General features: G+C 39.7%; 3 protein-coding genes across 10 annotated transcripts in view; all 3 read right to left on the reverse strand.

Moving 5' to 3' along the window:
- Positions 1-20,137, reverse strand: part of Cadps2 (calcium dependent secretion activator 2) — a 481,095-nt gene that overhangs the window by 303,695 nt on the left and 157,263 nt on the right. The gene's annotated exons all lie outside the window — the stretch shown is intronic.
- Positions 7,956-9,388, reverse strand: Rnf133 (ring finger protein 133). The gene has a single exon (XM_051175759.1). The coding sequence runs from the start codon at positions 9,146-9,148 to the stop codon at positions 8,003-8,005; it is 1,146 nt and encodes a 381-aa protein (XP_051031716.1). The 5' UTR covers positions 9,149-9,388; the 3' UTR covers positions 7,956-8,002.
- Rnf148 (ring finger protein 148) lies at positions 12,878-13,980 on the reverse strand. The gene has a single exon (XM_051175760.1). It carries the CDS (start codon positions 13,973-13,975, stop codon positions 13,028-13,030), a length of 948 nt encoding a protein of 315 aa, XP_051031717.1. The 5' UTR covers positions 13,976-13,980; the 3' UTR covers positions 12,878-13,027.

The following is a 20,137-nucleotide window of genomic DNA, read 5'->3' on the forward strand; positions in this document are numbered from 1 at the left end:
GAAAACGGAGCTGGAGAGATGGCTCAGCAGTTAAGAGTACTAACTGTTCTTGCAGAGGACCCAGGGTTTAATTTCTGGTATCCACATAGCAGCTTACAGCCTTCTATAACTCAAGTTCCAGGTGATCTGATGGCTTCTTCTGGCCCCCATGGGTATCACACACACACACTTAATTCACAGACACACACACACCCATAAACATAATTTTTTAAAATTTCAAGATAAAGCCCTACAGATATGCCCACAGTCCACCTTATGGGGCTGTCCCCCAGTAAAGACTCCCTCCAGATGACACTTAACTGTGTCACATTGACACCTGAAGGTCTGTCCAACTATTCAGCATCTTGGTAATAACTCTTTATAAAACTAAGACTCTATCTTCATTTTCCCGAAACACAGTGCTGTTATTCATGCAGTGGAAGATATCACACACCTGGTATAAGCTGGCTACTTATACTCCCACTCATTCATATTGAATGTATTTGAATGGAACACCACTCAGTATGCATGAAGATAGGACCAGAGTATCTGTATGAGAGAGGATCCTATTGCTGTAACATTTATGAGATAACAGAAAGATTTATTTGGGCTCACAGTTTCACAAGTCTCGGTTTATGGTCTCTTGGCTGTGTTGCTGTGAGCCTGTAACAGGATAGAACATCATGGGGAGGGGGAGGTAACATGGAGAAAGCTGCCCATCCCATGACTGCCAGGAATCAGACTCCCCTGCATGGACATACCTACCTGGCCCATCTGACTTCTATCTACTTTCTGAATGTGACAGCCCCTTTTCATAGTGCCATCAGCTTGGGACAACACCTACACGAGTCCTTAGGGAGACATTTAAGACCTAAACCATGACATCTTTTGTTTGTTTTTTTGAGACAGAGTTTTTTGTATAGCCCTCATTGTCCTGGAACTCGCTCTGTAGACCAAGTTAGCCTCAGACTCAGAGATCTACCTGCTTCTGTCTGCTGAGTGCTGGGATTAAAGACATGTGCTACCATGCCTAGCTCCAAACCATAATATCTTAAGAATCCATACAGAGAAACTGGGAAGTGTTCTCTTCCATTACTAGCTGCATAGTTGTGTAACACTCCATTTTGTTTTTTAGTTATTTTTCTATCATTCTGATATGGAAATTTCAATCTGTCTAAAATCCATTAATTTTCCTCACAACTTCCTTAGCAGATGTGATAGTGGTGGTGAATAAAAGAACAAGCAATGTGAGCTGGAAAAAGCATTTATATGCACAAATCAGGCCAAGTGCACACTTGAAATGTGCTTAAATTCATCTCAAAACTTAATAGCAACTGCTTTAATACTCATAATTGCTTTCACTTAATATTAGTTCTGATTACAACTGTGTGATGCACTCTAGCTAAAAGGAAGTAGCTGTCTGATTGGATGAGATTCTGAAGCTCGAATGTGCATCAGAGCCAGTGGAGGACTGATAAAGTCCAATGGACCCCTAAGATTTCTGCCTGCATTTACCGTCGTGAAACAAAGGCAGGGAGCAGGTGATGCCCACTGCTGTTGATATAGTGGGACTCACTGTACTCTGAGGTGTACACTAGGGACAGAAAATAAATGCAGGTGACTTGATAGAGATGACACCTATTCTTTTAGAAAAGAAGCTCTGTGTTTCATGCCTGAACTTAAAACAGCCAACATCAAGAACAAGGGAATGATGAAAATTGCTACCCTTTCAAAGTTCATTGAGAAAGGCACCTCGCATCAAAACCTCTGAGTAAATAACTGCTTTTCAGGAGAGCGCTGCCAACTTCTCAGTCAGCCCTGCCAATGCTTTTAGCTGGGACTTTTCCTACATAGCTCTATCCTTCAAGCTTCCAAAGCTACACTCACGCTAATAGTTTCTCCTTTACTTAAAAGCTGAAGTGTCAAGATGCTGCATCATCTGGGTACTCTCTCTGTCTTGACATCCTGATCATGAGAACAGAAACACTATCAGACTCTGTCATATGGGACTGCAGTTGCTCAAGGTGGATCAAATTCAAGATCTAACTGGGTTACAGTGATAGAGCATCTGCCTAACATGCAGGAAGGTCTCCATTCAATGCCTAGAAATCTAGACGTTGAAAAATAGAAAAGAACCACATAATTGAAGAAACTGTTCCCTGGAAAACTTGCAGCTATAGCTCTTCCTACACCATCCCTAGGGTCATCCTTGCCAGGGTCATGGAAGTCATGCACCATAATACATAGGAATACTAAGTGGGAAGGGAGGCAAAATAATATAAAAAAGATAACAGAAAATCAACACAATATAAGTAGAATTCGAGTGAAAGCTTGTGAGTAAATACTTACCATGTATTAAACTTTGGCTACTTCATTTTAATTAGAATGAATTTAATTAGGCTAGAACTACATTTTCAGCTCTTTATTATCCCGTAGAAGTTCTATTGTTTTCTCAATTTGGTATTCTCAGCGCATGCACACACACGCACACACACAGGCACACACCGCACGCACGCACGCGCGCACACACACACACACACACACACACACACACACTAACTCCACCACACACTGCACCGTCTGTTGGTTTCCATTTTGGTGAACGTTATAGTTGTAACCTAGAGGCACACCAGAAGAGGGAGGTCATCACCAACTCCTCACCCATCTCTATCTCTTCTATATCATTGGTGTATTGTACAATGGAGAGAAAAAGGAGCATGAAAATTACAGGAAAAGTTTTGATATCAGTGTTACCTTGGTCATCAAAAAGGAATGTGGAAAATTTGTACCAGCAAATAAGGAGTATATCTTGGAGACAACTCACCCATTTGTTTATTTTGTTTATTACTGCCTTAGCTCATACTTGAATGCTACTGTTTATTTCAATAGCATCTTGAATACGCTGTGTTCAGTGTATTGGACATTTAGTCTTCCTTAAGAAACACTTGTTCCCACTGTTCCCTCTTGCAGAAAGATGGTCCTTCTTTCTCTCTCTCTCTCTCTCTCTCTCTCTCTCTCTCTCTCTCTCTCTGTGTGTGTGTGTGTGTGTGTGTGTGTGTGTGTGTGTGTGTGAACCAGTATGGGGAGAGAGCTAGGGAGAGAGGAAAGAGGGGTAAGAGAGGAGAGAGGGAGGGAGGGGGATAGAAAGGGAGAGAGTAGGAAGGAAGGAAGGGGGAGAGAGGAGAGAGGGAGAGAGAGAGAAGGAGAGGCAAGGAGAGAGATGGGAGAGAGAAGGAAGAGCTGGAAAGAAAGAGAATGGTAATGTGTAACCTTTAGGGTTTAGGGTACCTTTGTGGAGCAGGTTCTCTTTCTACCAGGGTCCTAGGGATCAAACTCAGGCTGTCAAGCTTGATGGCATTACCCTCTACCCATTGATGCATCTTATTGGCACTGAAAATTATTTTTTCAAACCCAGAAGTTCTTCCACTTCAAATATTCTCAGAAGGCATTTTTTTTTGTTTCTTCAGGTGAAATTCATCTGTAATTTCCAGAAGGCTGTTTTAATTCTTTCCAGTAAAGCTTAAGTCTTTCTAAAGTGATTCTTTGATTGCTATATAAATACTTTTCATAAAGGAAAATCAAGTCATCTTGAAGGAAATGAAATAGCCAAGGCTCTTTCTCACAGCCTTGTGCCTAGTTGCCAATGTAGGATATAGCTGAAAGTCCCTAAACAACTTCACAAAGATTGGGGCTGTGTCTTGGTCTAGAGATTTAAGGCAGTAGGGGCCCTGAGCTTTTTAACTCTTCTCCAGGTTATTCGCATATTAGCCTAGGCTTAGAAATACTGCATTGCAGAAGATGGAGAACAGGTTTGAAAGGTTATTAATTTTTAACAGAAACAAAGATCTTGTCAAAGGTAGATAATAAGACCCACTACAACTAAAATAAGAAGTGGCTTCTGTGGAACAGAAATATTAAAAGTGGGTACTTTGATTAAGAGTAAATGATACTATGAAAATGGTGAAGGGGAGACAGAGTGGTACTGGGATGGTAAATCAACATGACGTTTGGTTCTATATTGCGCTGGAAAAGAACAGTAGAATGGCTAAGTGCTGGTGACCGAGAGAGACCCTTGTTACAATGAGACTTAGAAGCAAGCCTGGTGGAAAGGTGGGGATGTCGGGTCAAGCAGATTTCAAGAGGAAATGCTGGGAATGGTGTTCTAGGTTGGCACGTTTTCAAAGACAACAGAACCTGATACGTGGCAAAAAGAATGTTGACCGAAGCCAGCAAGATGACTCAGACAGTAATGTACTTGTGGTACAAACATGATCTACATTCGATCCCCAGTACCCATGTAGAAAACAAAAACAAAAGGAAAAAAACTGAATTATGGGCCACCCCTATAATTGCAGCTGGGGGAGTCAGAGGCAACAGAATCTTTGGGGCCTGATGGCTGACCAGTCTAGCCAAATCCATGAGCTCTGGCTTCAGTAAGAGACTTTGTCTTACCAAGTAAGGTAGAAAGCAATTGTGAAAGGCACCTGACTCCAAGCATGTACATACATATACATGCAGTCACCTATCCCCAAGCACCCCTACCCTGCGCTGCACACACACACACACACACACATACACACCACAAACAGCAACTGCTGACATGGAGATAAAATAACAAAACCAGATAAGGTATTAATCAGAGTGGGCTTAGTGATCGACAGTGATGCACCTAAGCTGATTGGGCATACTCTGTCCTCTTGGCCTGTTGGAGGTGATACAAGTCAGAGGTATATCTGTGTGAATTAGACTTCTGTAAAGACATATTGAAGGAACAGTTTCAACAATTCTGGGTTAGCAGATCATCTTCTTCTGTATGTACAATGCCCACCCCTGACCCCAAAACCCAAAACCTTGCTTTGCTGAATGCCAGGTTTATTTAAAATATTCCTATGGTAGCAAATGCAATACTTTCTAAACAGTCTAAGAACTAAACATTGAAAGCAGTAATTACAGAAGAAACATGCATTTTTAAAATTCCAGAAGGTACTTATTGCTGAACAATGAAATAGAAGGGAAACTCTCTGTTACAATGATTGCTTCTCAGAAACAACATGGGAAGACTTCCCCTTGGCCTCTCACAGTTCTGCCAGACTTTGATATTCCTCTTCTTGGTGTCTGTCTGTTGTTTCAATAACCAGATGTCAGTAAGAGACTACTTTTAAGTATACAGTATGATTATCAGACCTGATGAAGGGCTCACACTACTTCAGCTACAGAGTAGCATTTCTTTTTCGGATAATTACAACAATTCTACAGCAAGACAAAAACATATTATCACTGTAGTCTATGCTTAATGAGTACTATTCAGTCTTACAATCACAGGTAAAACTATGCTAGAATATTAGAATATTTTTTTTTCATTTTAGGAAAACATGAAACAATTTGCCCCAGTAATGATGAGAAAAGAAATTTTATTTTATTTTTTTTAAATCAAAATTCTGATTAAGGGGATGTGAGCAGGAAACCAAACACTGACTACTGAAGAACAGTAGAACCTATAAAAAAGAAGAGTATCAAAAGGAAACTCATGATATTGGCATTGTGACAAAATACTATATATTCTAGTTCCACATCATCAAGCAAAATATATTTGCATTACTGGGTTCAATAAAAAATGGAATTGCTTATAATGCAGGTAAAAATTCAACTACAGTAAATATCTAACATAATAATAAACATTTAACAGAGCTAATTCTAGGTCCTGGTTACTAAACCCGCAGCAAAAATAAACCTGGAATAAGAGTGCTTCATTGATTTATTTACAATGAATCATTAGGAGGACAGAACAGAAGCTGCTGTTTGTTTTGACATAAGAGCAATTCTGTAGAGCACTTAGTCTCATCATCAGTTTACAAGAGGCACTCAAGGTCCACAGTTCCCAAGTTCACCAAACTGACCCTCCTTTCCTACCTAAAATACAAACTCTAACCAATCTTATAGGTAGTCACTGAAATTCTTGAATCCCCAAAAAAATACACTGTTAAATGTTCACTATCTGTACTAGCAAAAGATATCTTTTACTTAAGTGAACCAATGGTAATTTCTCAAACCTAGGAGTTAAGTCAAACCTAAGCTTGGCAGTGATGGACAAAAGGAAGGAAAAAATGGGAAATGAGAAGCCAAGAGGATACAGAAGAGTTAAAGAACAGCACTGGCATTTTGAGAGGAAAGGATGAGTTAGTGCCTCATGCCCTATGCCTATGACCAGTAAGGGCCTCCTGTAAAAATGGGAGGAGCCCAATGGCCCCAAAACTTTGGGCTGAGAAAATGTCACAATACCAGACTAACACATTTCAAGTATTTTGTTTGTTTGCTTGTTTTTAGTGGTAGTGTTTGTCGTGACTGAAATGGATGCCAAGGTCTTTAAGGCGTGTACAAAGACTCTGCAGTGTACCAACCCAACACCTCCATAGCTTCAGTGAAAATCACTGGAGACAATCCATCAGCCCCAGCTCCCAGTGGCCAACATACAGTCTACGGATGACAGCTTATCTATTCAGTATTCAATCATCCAAGAAGAGTTCCTGTAGAGTCCTCTGGGTCCTTCCCTCTCATATGACCCTAGGTACTATAAGGAAAACTGGAAACACTGAAAATTCAGCTCCTGCTAAATCCTTTGTTAAACCTGCTCTTATGTGTGATTAACAGTCAAACTTTCCCAGGGTCAGGAACACAAAGGCCTGTGTGTTACAGGAAGATGGGGCCTCACCCTGGCATCTGCCCAAGCTTTGCTGCGTCTTGGCTCCCCTGGCCCCGTATGAATGCCCTTCCTCCTCTAATACTCTCCATTTGGGTTGTGCTTACAGCCAAGTACTGCCCTTCTGCATGGAACAATTCACAGAATTCATACTCACTAGGTCTCTCTAGCACTGCCCAATACTTCAGATTCCAGTATTTGCTTGAGAGAGTTCCAAGACTCACTGAAATTATGCTCAACTACTACGAGAGGGAGGGCAAGCTATAATGAACTCTAAACTAAAACTAAAATTTACTATTTTTGTCAATGTGATTTTGGAAATAAAATTTCAGAATCTGCTTTCTACTATTTATTATAATGGGAATAAATAGCTTAGTTTATCACAGTAAAATATAGCATATAATGAAAAATATCTATATTTTCACATCCCTAACCTTACTTATTCATCCAAAAACCCTTGAGTGCCATACACGGGCAAGACTGAACACAGTGAGAATAACTAGCATAAGCCTAATATGTTAGAAAATCACTCTACACAGTGCCACATCCTCCAAAATAATCTAGCTTGTATTAAACATGTGTTTTTTTAAGGGCATGAGAAAAAGCTGATTTGACTGAAACCCCTGGAAATTAAATATGACAGGACAAAACATGACAGTAATTATATAACTTTATTCAACAATTATGAACAAATAAGTAATATTGGGCACTGAAATGTTTCCTTTCTTAAAAGCTTTAGTACTTTATTTCTAAAGATTTTCCTATTATGCATATAAAACCTACTAACTGCCTGACAGAACTCTTGATCAATGATAAATTTAAAAAAATTTCTGTATAATAAATTTTCATTCAAAGAATGAAAAAAAAACACTGCAACATGATGACATCAAATTAATATAGAATAATATAATTACTTTTACTATTGCAAAAACATAAAAGACAACTGATTTCTTATAAGAAAACAACAAAAATATAATAATAATTTTCTTACTAAAAATAAAGCCAGGTATAAACATAGAAACAATTTAGGGGGCAAGTTTGACTCTGGTTTTTAACACAGGTTAACTAGAAATAAACTCAGGCACACTCACAATAATAATCCATTCATTAAAAAAAAAAAAAAAAAAAAGTTAAAATTAGCCGAGGTAAAAAGCCATAAAATCCTGCCAGGTTTTCTTTCTCCTATATTTGAACCTTGTCAGTGAACTTGGAAAATTAGCAGAGTGACACAAAATGACACACACATACACACAACAAAAGCACACTTCACACAAACTGCTTGTCTGTATGAGGACTTGATTTGACAAACAGGTTTAATCCACTTGCTCAAAGGTCATGCTGTCCAAGTGACGTATGACCAGTTTCCTCGGCTGCAGGAGACTGACTCCCAGTGTTTGCAGAAGTCGAGTTCTCCTGCACATGGGTCACCTTTCCCGAAGTTCTTGCAGGAGGAAGTTCGTTATCTGTCTCTTCTTCCATAGGCAAAAAGGTTCCAGGCAGCTCACTGGCCATCAGAACTTGCAGGGAATCTGTTCCAACCTCAATGTCCACCTGAATCCCCAGAGCTTTCAGAATGTCACATTTGCACATGGGGCATGTGCCGTGAGTGAGAATCCAGGGGTCGATGCAGTTCTTGTGGAAAAAGTGTTTACAAGTGAGAATACGAATCGTATCACTAGGCTTGTAGGGCTCAAAGCAGATGACACAGCTGTCCGCATTTGGACTCACTTCCTCGTCATCCTCTTTTAATACTCGGACTTGCAGCTGGCCAAAAGCTTTCTTGAGTTCTCTTGTTAGTCGCTTCCATCTCCTGTTCTCAATCCTTGCAACCCAAAGTCTCCGAATATGATAAAAGGTGAAATACGCTAAAGTAGCAGTTGTGACGATCATAAAGGAGACAAAATAGTGATTCAGCCAGATGATATGTTTTCTCCCCACCTCAACCATGACTGTAACATGAACTCCCTTCCGAATCAAATGCAAAATCTCCATGCCTTTTAAGTTCCCTATCATAACAACAACAGTGTCTTCGAATGTCTGGTGAGACATGGGGAAAACCTGGTTGCCAGTCCCTGGGAAGTTATAGATTATCACCCCTCTGGCTCCGTTCTCAGATGCCACCTTAATTTTCTGTGTGAAAGTGCAACCTCCACGCTCAATGAGAGCAATCCACGGCTCCTTGTTCTGTGGCCGGGGGAAACTGGTATTGGGATCACAGGCATTCTGAGTTTTTCCCTCTGGTGGCACAACAACTCCTGCTACTTTCTTCAAGTTGGAACTTCTCCCGAAGACCCCAGTCTCCCCCAGCTCTGACAACATTCGGTTCCCCACATGAAATGATATGTTCATGTAAGCAGTCCAGACTGAACTTGCCGTGCAGCACTTGTGACTGAGAAGCCAAATAAAACTGAATTTCAGAAGCCAGAAAGGTGCAGCGTTGTTTTGCCAAGTACCAGTGTGAAGGAGATTCATCTCTGTCTTCCACAAATGACTTCAAAAGCCAAGCCAACCAAAGGGTATGGCTGCCACATCTGTCGACAGATCAATTCAAAACGAGGTAGGGAAAAATATCTTCCGGGTGAAAACAAGATCCACTGACTTCCAACATGTTTCAGCAAGAGATTTCTGAAGATGTCTTGAGTTTCAGATGTTTTATTAGAGAGAAAAACCTTAGATAGTAAAGAAATCCCTGTCTCACTGCTGTAACTTTAGAAACTGCTTACTGCTGTTGCATGAGGTGATTGTGACATAAAAGACCAAGCAGCCAATTAGGTAAGGGCTAAGAACACACTGTAAATGTATTGGCTTAGATGTTTCCAATGTGGTTACAGGGAGTCTGGGTGTGCTTATAAGGTAATCCAATTGTTGAACCATAGAAAATGGCTGTAGGTAGCACATTAAACTAAAAACAAACAAACATTCCTTTAAAAACCTCAAAGCACATATAAGAATACTGTGCAACTGTCACATATCCTAAGAAATAGACAGTTCTGACAAAATTAAGTTTGAAATACCCAAAGAATCATAAATTAGGACCATGGCCAAATGAGCCCGAGGAGCAGTGAGATCTCTAACACTAACTTTACATATTTGGTCATTCTCAATTTCTTACAAACTTGCAAATAAATAAACGATACAGGATTTCTGGACATTTGTTGGTTTTGTTTTCATCTTGTAAGGCAGTGAATCTAAATCTATGGATTGTGTCCCCTTTGGCAAACCTATAGCTCCAAGAACGTTTACATTACAATTTCTAACAGTGGCAAATTTACAGTTATGAGGTAGTAATGAAAGTAATGCTTTGGTCTGGGTCATCACAACATGAGTAATCGTATGAAAGGGTCACAGCATTAGGAAGGTTGAGAACCACTGTTCAGAATCCAGCTAAATCTCCTTGTCTCACACTTACACAGACAGCCCAGCAGCACATAAGAGATATACAAATGATAGGAATAAATATGAAAAACACCTACAGAAGCTTATTTCTTTGCAGACCTTGGCAGCTGTTACCAATCTAGCCCATCTCTGAAAAGAAGAAAGGGTAGAAGAATAAAGATTAAGCATAGCTGTACAATCCAAGCTCGATTGTTTTTCAAATGTACCTGGGTTAAGAAACAAAGAAAAAGAAAAAGAAAACAAGATCAAAAAGTTAACCAATGACAACAACAAGGGTTACAGGTCACAAAGAGATGATGCTAAGCAAAATGTTTAACCTAACTTAATATCTCTCCTAGATCCTATATACTATGCCTGTTCTGCCTCCAATTTTATTACCATTTAGTCAATGGCTCTAAAAGAACTTTAAGGCTACAGAATTAACAAGCATGGGCAGCGGAAACTGTTGCTCTATACATTTTCAGTAGGTATCAATGCTTCTATTTACTAGCTAGAAAGCCAAAGCTTGAACATAAATGGTTTTGGCTTCTACTACACACAGGGCTCAAAAACAAGCCGATTTTCACCTGGACTAACCAGGACTAAGAAACCTGGCACTTTTTTTTAAATAGTTTATGAAGTAACAAGTTGAGGCAGGGATGAATGAAGTTCTACATGCAGAACAAGAACTAGCATGTCCAGTGTTGGTCAGGGAGGCTCCACACCCTTCCTCATGCTTCTGCTGTCTAATACAGTTCTTCATGTTGTGTTGACCCTCAACCATACCATGTTTTTTGTTGCTACTTCCTAACTGCAATTTTGCTATGTTTATGAATTACAGTACAAGTTTTTGGAGCTGGGGGTTTGCTGAAAGTTTCATGAGCCATAGGTTGAGAATCACTGCTCTAGAGGTTTCCAAAGCAATATAGGTCTTTGCCATGCCTCTTGCCTGTTACAGTTAGGTGATAAGACCTTATTGATGAAGGCAGCACACATACATGGTACAGAGAAATCAATCTGAAGCTGAGTTAGAAGCTCCTTCCCTGCAGCTAGCTTTCTGAGTACTGGATGATGCTATGCAAGCTGCCAGAAAGAAAGGACACCGATGATCTTACCCAGCTGTGAATCGTTTGGTCTACAAAAACAACCTGGCAGGAAAGATGCACTCACTTGGGCAATAGTAGCACCCGTATTAGAGAGCAACAGCTATGATTGATTTGACACCCACTCACTACATGGGAGGTAATCTGTGTTTGTAAATCTGGTCAAACACACATGGCTAAGATGATGAAAGGCCCTGAGGAAGGGGCTGGATATGGCAGGATGATAATGTTAAGGTGTCATCTAAGTATTGTCTATATCTATAAGCATCTAGTCAGTCTTCAGCAGCTAAGCCCCTCTTTGTAGTGAATAGAGGTGATAACAGAGACTCCTGGCTACACAGAATTATTGAACTAAGTGTTCATCCTCGAATGAGACACTGTGTCCATCCAGAAGAGGGGGCAGAAAGAATATAAAAGCTGGAAGACTGAGAGGAGGAGGACATCAAACTATTTTCTCCTGGACAAGAATGTCATTGAAATTATGAACTCACAAAAGCTGTGGATGTCATTACTGATTCTACACGAGAATGGTCACATCAACAGTCAGGCACAGCTGGAGGAGAGGCTCAGAAGAGTCTACTCCACTCTGCAGAACTACTTCTTACTGATGGACTCAGGGAGGGGGGAACCATTGCCTTCAGCTGTGAACCCACTGAAAACTGCACCAGACTCCAGTGGGTGGTTCTTATCCAATAGTCACCCAGATAGGCATAGTTATAGGTCATAACTGAGAAGTGATTAGTAGTGATGAGGGTTGGAGACTGATAGGTTGAGAAGGGGATAGGGGTGTCTGATATAGATTAATCAGAATTCACTGTATATATCAGCAAAACTGTCAATTAACAAAGTCAATAAATTAAATAAATCAGAAAGAATATTAGTATGGAAATTTGAGTCCACAATGGTTCATTTTTCTCTTGTAGAGTCAATCACTGGCTCATTTCCAAACATCTCCTTGGGGAAAGTGCAATAAACAGTTTGTAGACTTGCAAAGACCCCAGCACATGCCATCTATATTGAACGCTAAAAGCTAAGAGATTTTCACCAAAACCTCGAACCTTTGTCTTTCAGATTTTTAGTACTATACAGGTGTTTGTCCACTCACCAAGAAAGAGGGTGAAAAATGAGTCAAATATACTGGAATGGAAACTCAACAAAATATTTAGCTTTGCTCTGTTGTCAAAGGTCATATAGATGCTCACGATCATTTGGAAGAGAAGCCAATGACAGACTGAAAGAGATACTTCTACAAGAAACTCTTGTCATCATGGCTGTTTCACTATGCTAGGATTTAAAGTTCTCTGGCCAACAGGTGAACTTTTGCAATACTGCTCTAAATGATTCCTAAAATATTTTAAAACTTTAAATTTATACAAAAAATCCTATCATAAAGTAATAAGAATAAAGCACCCATTCAACCCATCGCTTTGAAAACCAGATTTTCTTGGCATTAATAAAATCAGTTGTCCATGGCAATTCAAATACAAATCTAATTCTATAATGAAATTACGATGTAAACTGTTAGTAACAAAAACTTAGGTAAAGTATTAAAACAAATAAATATGTTAAAAAGGAAATTTTACAATAGCCTAGCAATTCCCCACTACACCAATGGCAAAAGACCAGCCATCTGAAGATCAGAATGAGCTTTAACTGTTACTTACTTCCTTATTTGGAGAAGTACAACAATGTCTAGCAATTAAACGGATAAAAAAGACAAGAGTTCATGGGCATGATGTGGAGTTTTATTTTCAAAGCACACAAATTTCCTCTTCTGTGGCTGGATAGAGGAACCAAGGGTCAAGTTTTCTGTGTGTACAATGCAGTGAGAGAGCTCATAAACTTTTAATCTGTGGAAAGAGCTCTGGGATTTTTAAGGTTTCAGAATGTCACACTTGCACATGGGGCATGTCCTATGGGCTAAAAGCCAGGGGTCAATGCACGTCTTGTGGAAGAAATGTTTGCAAGTTAAAATACGAATTACATCTTGGGCTTTGTATATGTCAAAACAAACAACACAGTTGTCCTCATTTGGGTCTAGCTCCTTATCTCCTTCCTTGAGCACTCTAAGTGGCAGCTGACCAATAGCTTTCTTCACATCAGCCTTTAACTGCCTTTGCCTCCTGGAAGATGAATTGGACACTCGGGGTCTCCAGGCACAATACAGGAAAAGGTAAGCAACTGTGGCCGCCATGAAGGTAAACAGAGACGTAACATAGTGGCTCAGCCATGGCATATGCATTCTCCCCACTTCAATGATGATTGTCACATAGACACCTTTCTGGACCAAGTGCAAAAGCTCCATGCCTTTGAGGTTGCCTATCATCACTGCAACGATATTCTCTGTTCCCTGGTGAGACATGGGAAACACCTTGTTGCCTGTACCTGGATAGTTATAGATGATCACCCCATTTGCTCCCTTCTCTGCTGCCACATTGATTTTATGCGTAAAAGTACAGCCTCCCCGTTCAATGAGGGCCAGCCAAGTGTCTGCCTGATCAGGCCTGCTGAAGTTGGTCAGGGGACTACAAGCATTCTGATTCCATCCTTCAGGAAGTGCGATGGCACCAGACACCCTTTCCAGAGGAGAGTGGTTCCCAAACACTCCAGTCTCTCCTAGCTCTGATATGATCTGGTTTCCCACCTGGAATGTTATATTCAGATGAGCCGTCCATATGGCTTTTCCTTTGGTGTCAGGGAGGCTAAGTAGTAGAAAGATGCTAAGCCTCAACAGCCAAGATGAAACAGAACTATGAAGTGAAGGAGTAAGTCCAAGTGGGTTCATTCCTCTGTTAACTGAGAGACACAAAAAACAAAACATCTGCCGTAAACGGAGGTTTAAAAAAAAAAAAAAAAAAAAAAAGCTGGCTTGAGCTGTCAAGAACACGTTGCTAAAGCACAGAAATGAAGAAGGTCAGCTTGGGTGGAAGACACCTTGCTCCTTCCAGCATTTTTACTCTTGGTACTTTATCATTCTTGTAATGAAAATTCAAGAGATGTTATTAGTTCAGTGTGTTTTCCAGAAACTTGTGACTTCCTAATGGGTAAATTGTGACATCAGAGGTAGTTAAGCCAATCCAGGAGTTCATATTAATACAATGCATACTGGAATCCCATTGGTCAAAAGAGTTACTAAGCAATAAGTCGAGGTATGCATTCATACATGTGTCTATGTGTTAATATGTAAATAAGATTACATGTCATTATTTTATATCACTAGATACACACATGCATATATACCACTTTGAACACACTCAAATGAGTAAACATGGTAAGCACTAAAGAGAATACTACTTGAGTTACGTTTTTATACTCTGATATAATGAAAGACACTGTAATCCTTTCACAAAGTATTAATTTACACTGGTGAATTCTTCTGGTCACATGTCAGTTCTCATTTTGCTTCTACACTACCCAATGGGACATTCTGGAAAGTAGGAGCAAATCACCCCCAACTCTGCTGGTATTAAATGCTAACACCAAGACCAAAGATTTAGCACAGGAATGAAGAAGAAAACAATGTATTTTTTTTTTCTGATATAGACCCATCACACAAGGCAAACATATTTTTGTTCATTGAGTCTGTTACTAAAAATTTACTATGTGCTAAACAAATACTTGAGAAAGAAAACATATACTGAAAAAAATGATACTATTACCCAATGAGGGTAGATTTGAAACAAATATAATATACACAGAAATAACTAAGACCTTTAAACAGAAAGCACCAAATACAGAGAAAAAGATAATACAGCATGGGGATTATACTTAGAGGCTCAAGATAAACTTGTCTAAGAAACTGATAGTCTGATACATGCAAAAGAAATCCAAATTCCCAAAGCAAAGTGATGGAAAGCCACAAGGCAAGTTAAAGGATCTGAAGGAACACAGTGGAGAAGGAAAGGCAAGGGGGAATTGGTGTGTTTGATGGCACACATGCGATCCCCAGGACTCTGTGGTATGTCACAGGACATAAGAGACATAATGCCAATTTTGTGCCTTGAGGATTACTTAAGCACCTATCAAAACCTTTGCTTTTACTTTGAAGTCTTGCCTGAAATCTTTGCACAGAGACAGATAAGGTGACAATACCCATCCAAACATTTATCATCTAGGTCTAGGACAGCCTCTGTGACTTTAGGCTAGCTTTGAAGACATAGGAAGAAAAGACCTTGTTGGTTTATAAGGCTCCTGCACAGATTGGGCTCTACCACTGAAAAGCAAGGTGCATCAAGAGAGTGTATGCTTTTGATAAAAAGCATCCTTTGTACTTACTGAGCAACATTAGTTAATATTTGTATTCGAGATGGATATTGATCAAATTCTCAAATCTTATCATTTATTTATGTATGATTCAGTTTGTATCTGAACTGTCTTCACAGGTGGAAATTTCCATGTACTGAGCATGAACTACTAATGTCTAATTCTGTCAAAAGTGAAAAAGTGAGACCAGTTAAGAAGTTTGATGTTAAAGGGTACACTCCTCCACTGCTGGTGGGAATGCAAACTTGCAAAGCCACTTTGGAAATCAGCATGGTGATTCCTCAGGAAAATGGGAATCAGTCTACTTCAAGATCCAGTAATTCCACTCTTAGGCATATACCCAAAGTATGCACATTCATACAACAAAGACATCTGTTCCAATATGTTTATAACAGTATGATTTGTAACATACAGAGCCTAGAAGCAACCTAGATGCTCCTAAACTGAGGAATGGATAAAGAAAATGTGGCACCTTTACACAATGGGGTATTACTCAGCAAAAAAAAAAAAAAAAAAAAAAAAACAAACAAACAAAAAACTATGGAATCTTGAAAATCACAGGCAAACTGGATGGAACTAGAAGAAACCATCCTAAGGGAGGTAACCCAATCATAAAAAGACAACCATAGTATGTACTCAATGATAATGGATTTTAGACATAGAGCAAAGAATTATCAGCTTACAATTCACAACTCTAGAGAAGCTAGTAAACAAGCAGGACCTTAAGAGACACACATGGTCCCCTGGAGAAGGGGGAAGGGACAATATCTCCTGAGGAATTGGGAGCACTGTGTGAGGGGAGAGAGAATTAGGAGAAAGAGAAGGGTAGAAGAGGAGGAGAGATGAGGGATTGAGGGAGCAGGAAGATTGAGTAGGGGAAAGAATAGAGGAGAGCAAGAAAAGAGATACCTTAGTAGAGGGAGCCATTACAAGTTTTAAAGAGAAATCTGGCACTAGGGAAACGTCCAGATCTAAAAGCTTGACCCCAACCAAGAATCTAAACAATAGTGGAGAGATTACCTTAGCCTTTCCCTAATAATGAGATTGATAACTATCTTATATGCCATCATAGAGCCTTTACCCAGTAGCTGATGGAAGAAGAAGCAGACACCCACAGCTGAGCACTGAGCTGAACTCCTGGAATCCAGTTGTAGACAGCGAGGAGTGATGAGCAAAGGGGTCAAGACCAGGCTGGAAAAACACACAAAATCTGCTGACTTGAACAGGGGGAGCTCATGGACTCCAGTCTGTTTGCTGGGAAAACAGCATAGGATGGACCCAGGATCCCTGAATGTGGGTGTTATTTAGGAAGACTGAGCAATCTATGGGGCTTCTGGTAGAACAGTATTTATTCCTTTCTAGTATATGAATGGACTACATAGAGGGAAACTCGCTCCGCCCAGACACACCAGGGAAGGCCTAGGCCCTGCTCCTAATGATGTGACAGACTTTGATGATCCCCCATGGAAGGCTTCACCCTTCCTGGGAAGCAGAAAGGGGATGGGGGTCAGTGGGGGGGCATGGGAGAGTGGGAGGGAGAGGGAACTTGGACTGATATTTAAAATAAGATTGTTTCTAATTTAAATAAAAAAATCTAGAAAAAAGGAAGTTTGATGTTATTTGGCAGGTACTTGTTGAATTGGTGATTGCTTTTGAATGGTGATTTAATTCAGGAATATTTGTTTATTCATTTTTGTCTGTGTGTCATGTGTGTGCAGTGTCTATGGAGGGCAGAAAAAAAAGGCATCAGACTGGAGTTAGAGACCATTGTGAGCTGCTATGTGGGTGCTGGGAATTGAACCTGGGTCCTCTGGAAGAGCAGCAGCCAGTGCTCTGACCCACTGAGGCCATCTCTCCAGGACCCACAAGGTGATTTAAAACAATCTGATTTTTACATGCCTTTTATATTTCAACGGGTTTGTTTGTTGTTTTGAGATGGGTTATCTGGATGGACTCTAACTTGATATGCAGTAAAGGACAACCCTGAACTCTTATTCCCCCTGCCTCTGTCTGGTGAGTGCTGGAAACAGTTTCACCGCATCCCAAATCCTTTGCTGAGTTTGGAAGGGCAAAACGTTTATATAGCAAAACAAGTATGGCTCAAATCACATTTTTAAGTCAAGGGTTTCCTTGTTTGGTTGAAGGGAACTATTTATAAAAAAAAAAAAAAAAAGCTTATAAACTCACTGGCTTTTTGTTGCTGTAACATGAAGAGGCTAAGGCCATGGCTGTTAAAACATCCCTTTTCCTTTTGACACAGTCCTAGTCCAAAATGTTCCCTATGCCTGACAATGACTTTCTGAAGCAGATGTAATTTTGGCTTCTAAGGGAACTTTCTACTTTTAGAGATATATTTATATTATTATCATCATAACTGGGAATGTACCTGGCACACTGTGGCAAAAAGCCAAAGATGCAACTAAACGTCATAAAATGCTGAGAGTGGCCTCTCAGATTTAGATACACCTAGCTCAAAAACTTACAAAGGTCAGGAAGGCCTATGATGATGGTACAATCTTAGGAGAGAGGCACTACCTCCAAAGTCCCTCATCCCTGACAGCCAATAAATTCTGAGCTCTGGCTGCACAGTAAGCTTTTGTAATTACCAATATTCTGCAAAGTAAGATGCTCTCAGGACATACCACCATTTCCCCAGCTTTTCCTAGCACAGAAACAGAACAGCTCTCTTGAAACATCCTTATTAGCCCATAAAGGATGGTTTCCAATTGCATCCATTGCCTCAGAACTAGAGCAAACAGTCTTCTACCATGGGGCTGGCATAGTTAAATAGGGCAGAAAGAGGGAATGGATAATTCATGCCATTGTAATCTGTTCCTTCTAAGACATTTATCCAATACATAAACTTTTAGCACCTGAAGATTTCAAGTTCTTTATTCTATTGATATTTTCAGGTACATGAAGATATATACAACTAAGGCTGAACTATCCAATAGTCCAAAAGTTCCTGTGTTTTACATCTTTCCATTCTTGTAAAGTATGCTAGCTTTCCTCTTAAGTTGGTTCCCTTGATGAACTCCCAGGATGATTACTGTTCTAATCATCCATAGGCACACGGCACCCTGAGGTACAATGCAACATTTCTACTCCCACATTTCCCTTTAAAAAAAAAAAAAGAGGAAAAGATTTCTCCCAGATATTTATCAATCTTCTCTTAGTGTTTCTGGCTAGAATTACTTTTCAAATCATAGTTAGTGGATATATGAAATGAGTTTTGTCATTATGACATAGGCAAATCACAGTTTATCTTGTAGAAAAGCTGATCCCTAGCTGAGTATATGAATGGAGAGAACGTAAAGCTATCTATTTCCTGCTACCAATGAACAAAACTAAGGAGTAGAAGGCAAGGACTAAGAGAAGTTGCAGCCGCAGGACCCAATTCCCTGAGATATGCTCAAAGAAATGCTTAAACAACTAACCAGGATAAATAGAATGTACATGCCACACAAAGTACCAGCATAAGGCAGGGCTTTTGTAGAGGTGACAGATTAAACAAGAGTTTTGTTCCCTAGGAGGGTGGAAACAATTACAAAGAAACTGAAGGTATATGTATTCTATAACAGCCAGACTCTAGGGAAATTTTGAGGAACATTATAACCATCGCTGAGTAACGGGGATGGGTATCAATTCATCTCTATTCATACTGATTTTTGACCATTGCTCATGCCTCCAAAAATCCCAAATCTGATAAAGAAAAGCAACCAAGTACATTCTGCATTTAACAGCATCTCTAAAACATAGAAAAAACAGAAGAGACTTCATCAAAGTAGCCCACAAGTCTTAGTAGACAGGCCACAAATGACAAAAATTCTCTAGGTTTCAAATAAATCTGGCTAATTTTGCATGTAAGCTAAAAAAAAAATTGACAATTTTCTGTTTGCTTTTCTTAAGAAAAACATCATAAAGGGATTTGAGAGCAACAGAATGCTGAGTCAAAGTGACTTACTAAAAGCAACAAACGAATTTTCTGAAAGCAAAACCTTTGTTTTTACAATAAAATTTTACTCCATTTTATATTTGAGTGAAAGTTTGTAATTCTCATACATATAAATGTAGTGTTTTTTCCTGTAACTTAAATTAAGTCAATCATTATACTCATATGTTTAATAAAACATACATGTGATAGGAAAAAAAACACATTGTAAACACCTTAAACCACCCTCAATCTGAGAGTATTCTATATATGCTAAACATAGATTACAGTAGATTTAAAAAAGTATATGTGAGCTTATGGATTCTTTCCATGTTCACATATGGGGGCAGGGAAGGCACAGATGTTAGGGAGAGCTGTGTAGTACTTTTTGATTGGATTTAAGATCCATTCCATGAGCTGGGCATTAGTGGTGCACGCCTTTAACCCCAGCACTCAGGAAGCTGATGCAGGTGGATCTCTGTGAGTTGGAGGCCAGCTTGGTCTACTGAGTGAGTTCTAGGACAGCCTCCAAAGCTACAGAGAAACCCTGTTTCCAAAAACAAACAAACAAACAAACAAACAAACAAAAAAGATCCATTCCATGAGATGTAACCCATACTTGACATTGCTAAAAGGGTCAAAACCTGAGATAAGACAGCTCTTCGGCCTAGGGGAAAACATATAATATTTCTGAAATATGAACCATTGTCTTGGCTCAGAAGGGCCTATTTGGGTCGGGGATGGCCATGGCCACTCTACCCCATGGATGAATACTTCCCACTGCTGCTT

Source organism: Phodopus roborovskii, unplaced genomic scaffold (assembly GCF_943737965.1).
Source record: "Phodopus roborovskii unplaced genomic scaffold, PHOROB, whole genome shotgun sequence".
Classification (NCBI taxonomy): domain Eukaryota; kingdom Metazoa; phylum Chordata; class Mammalia; order Rodentia; family Cricetidae; genus Phodopus; species Phodopus roborovskii.

Coding starts and splice junctions, on each gene's coding strand:
- Rnf148 (XM_051175760.1), bottom strand. CDS start 13,975: ATGTTTTGTTTTTTGTGTCTCTCAGTTAACAGAGGAATGAACCCACTT.
- Rnf133 (XM_051175759.1), bottom strand. CDS start 9,148: ATGAATCTCCTTCACACTGGTACTTGGCAAAACAACGCTGCACCTTTC.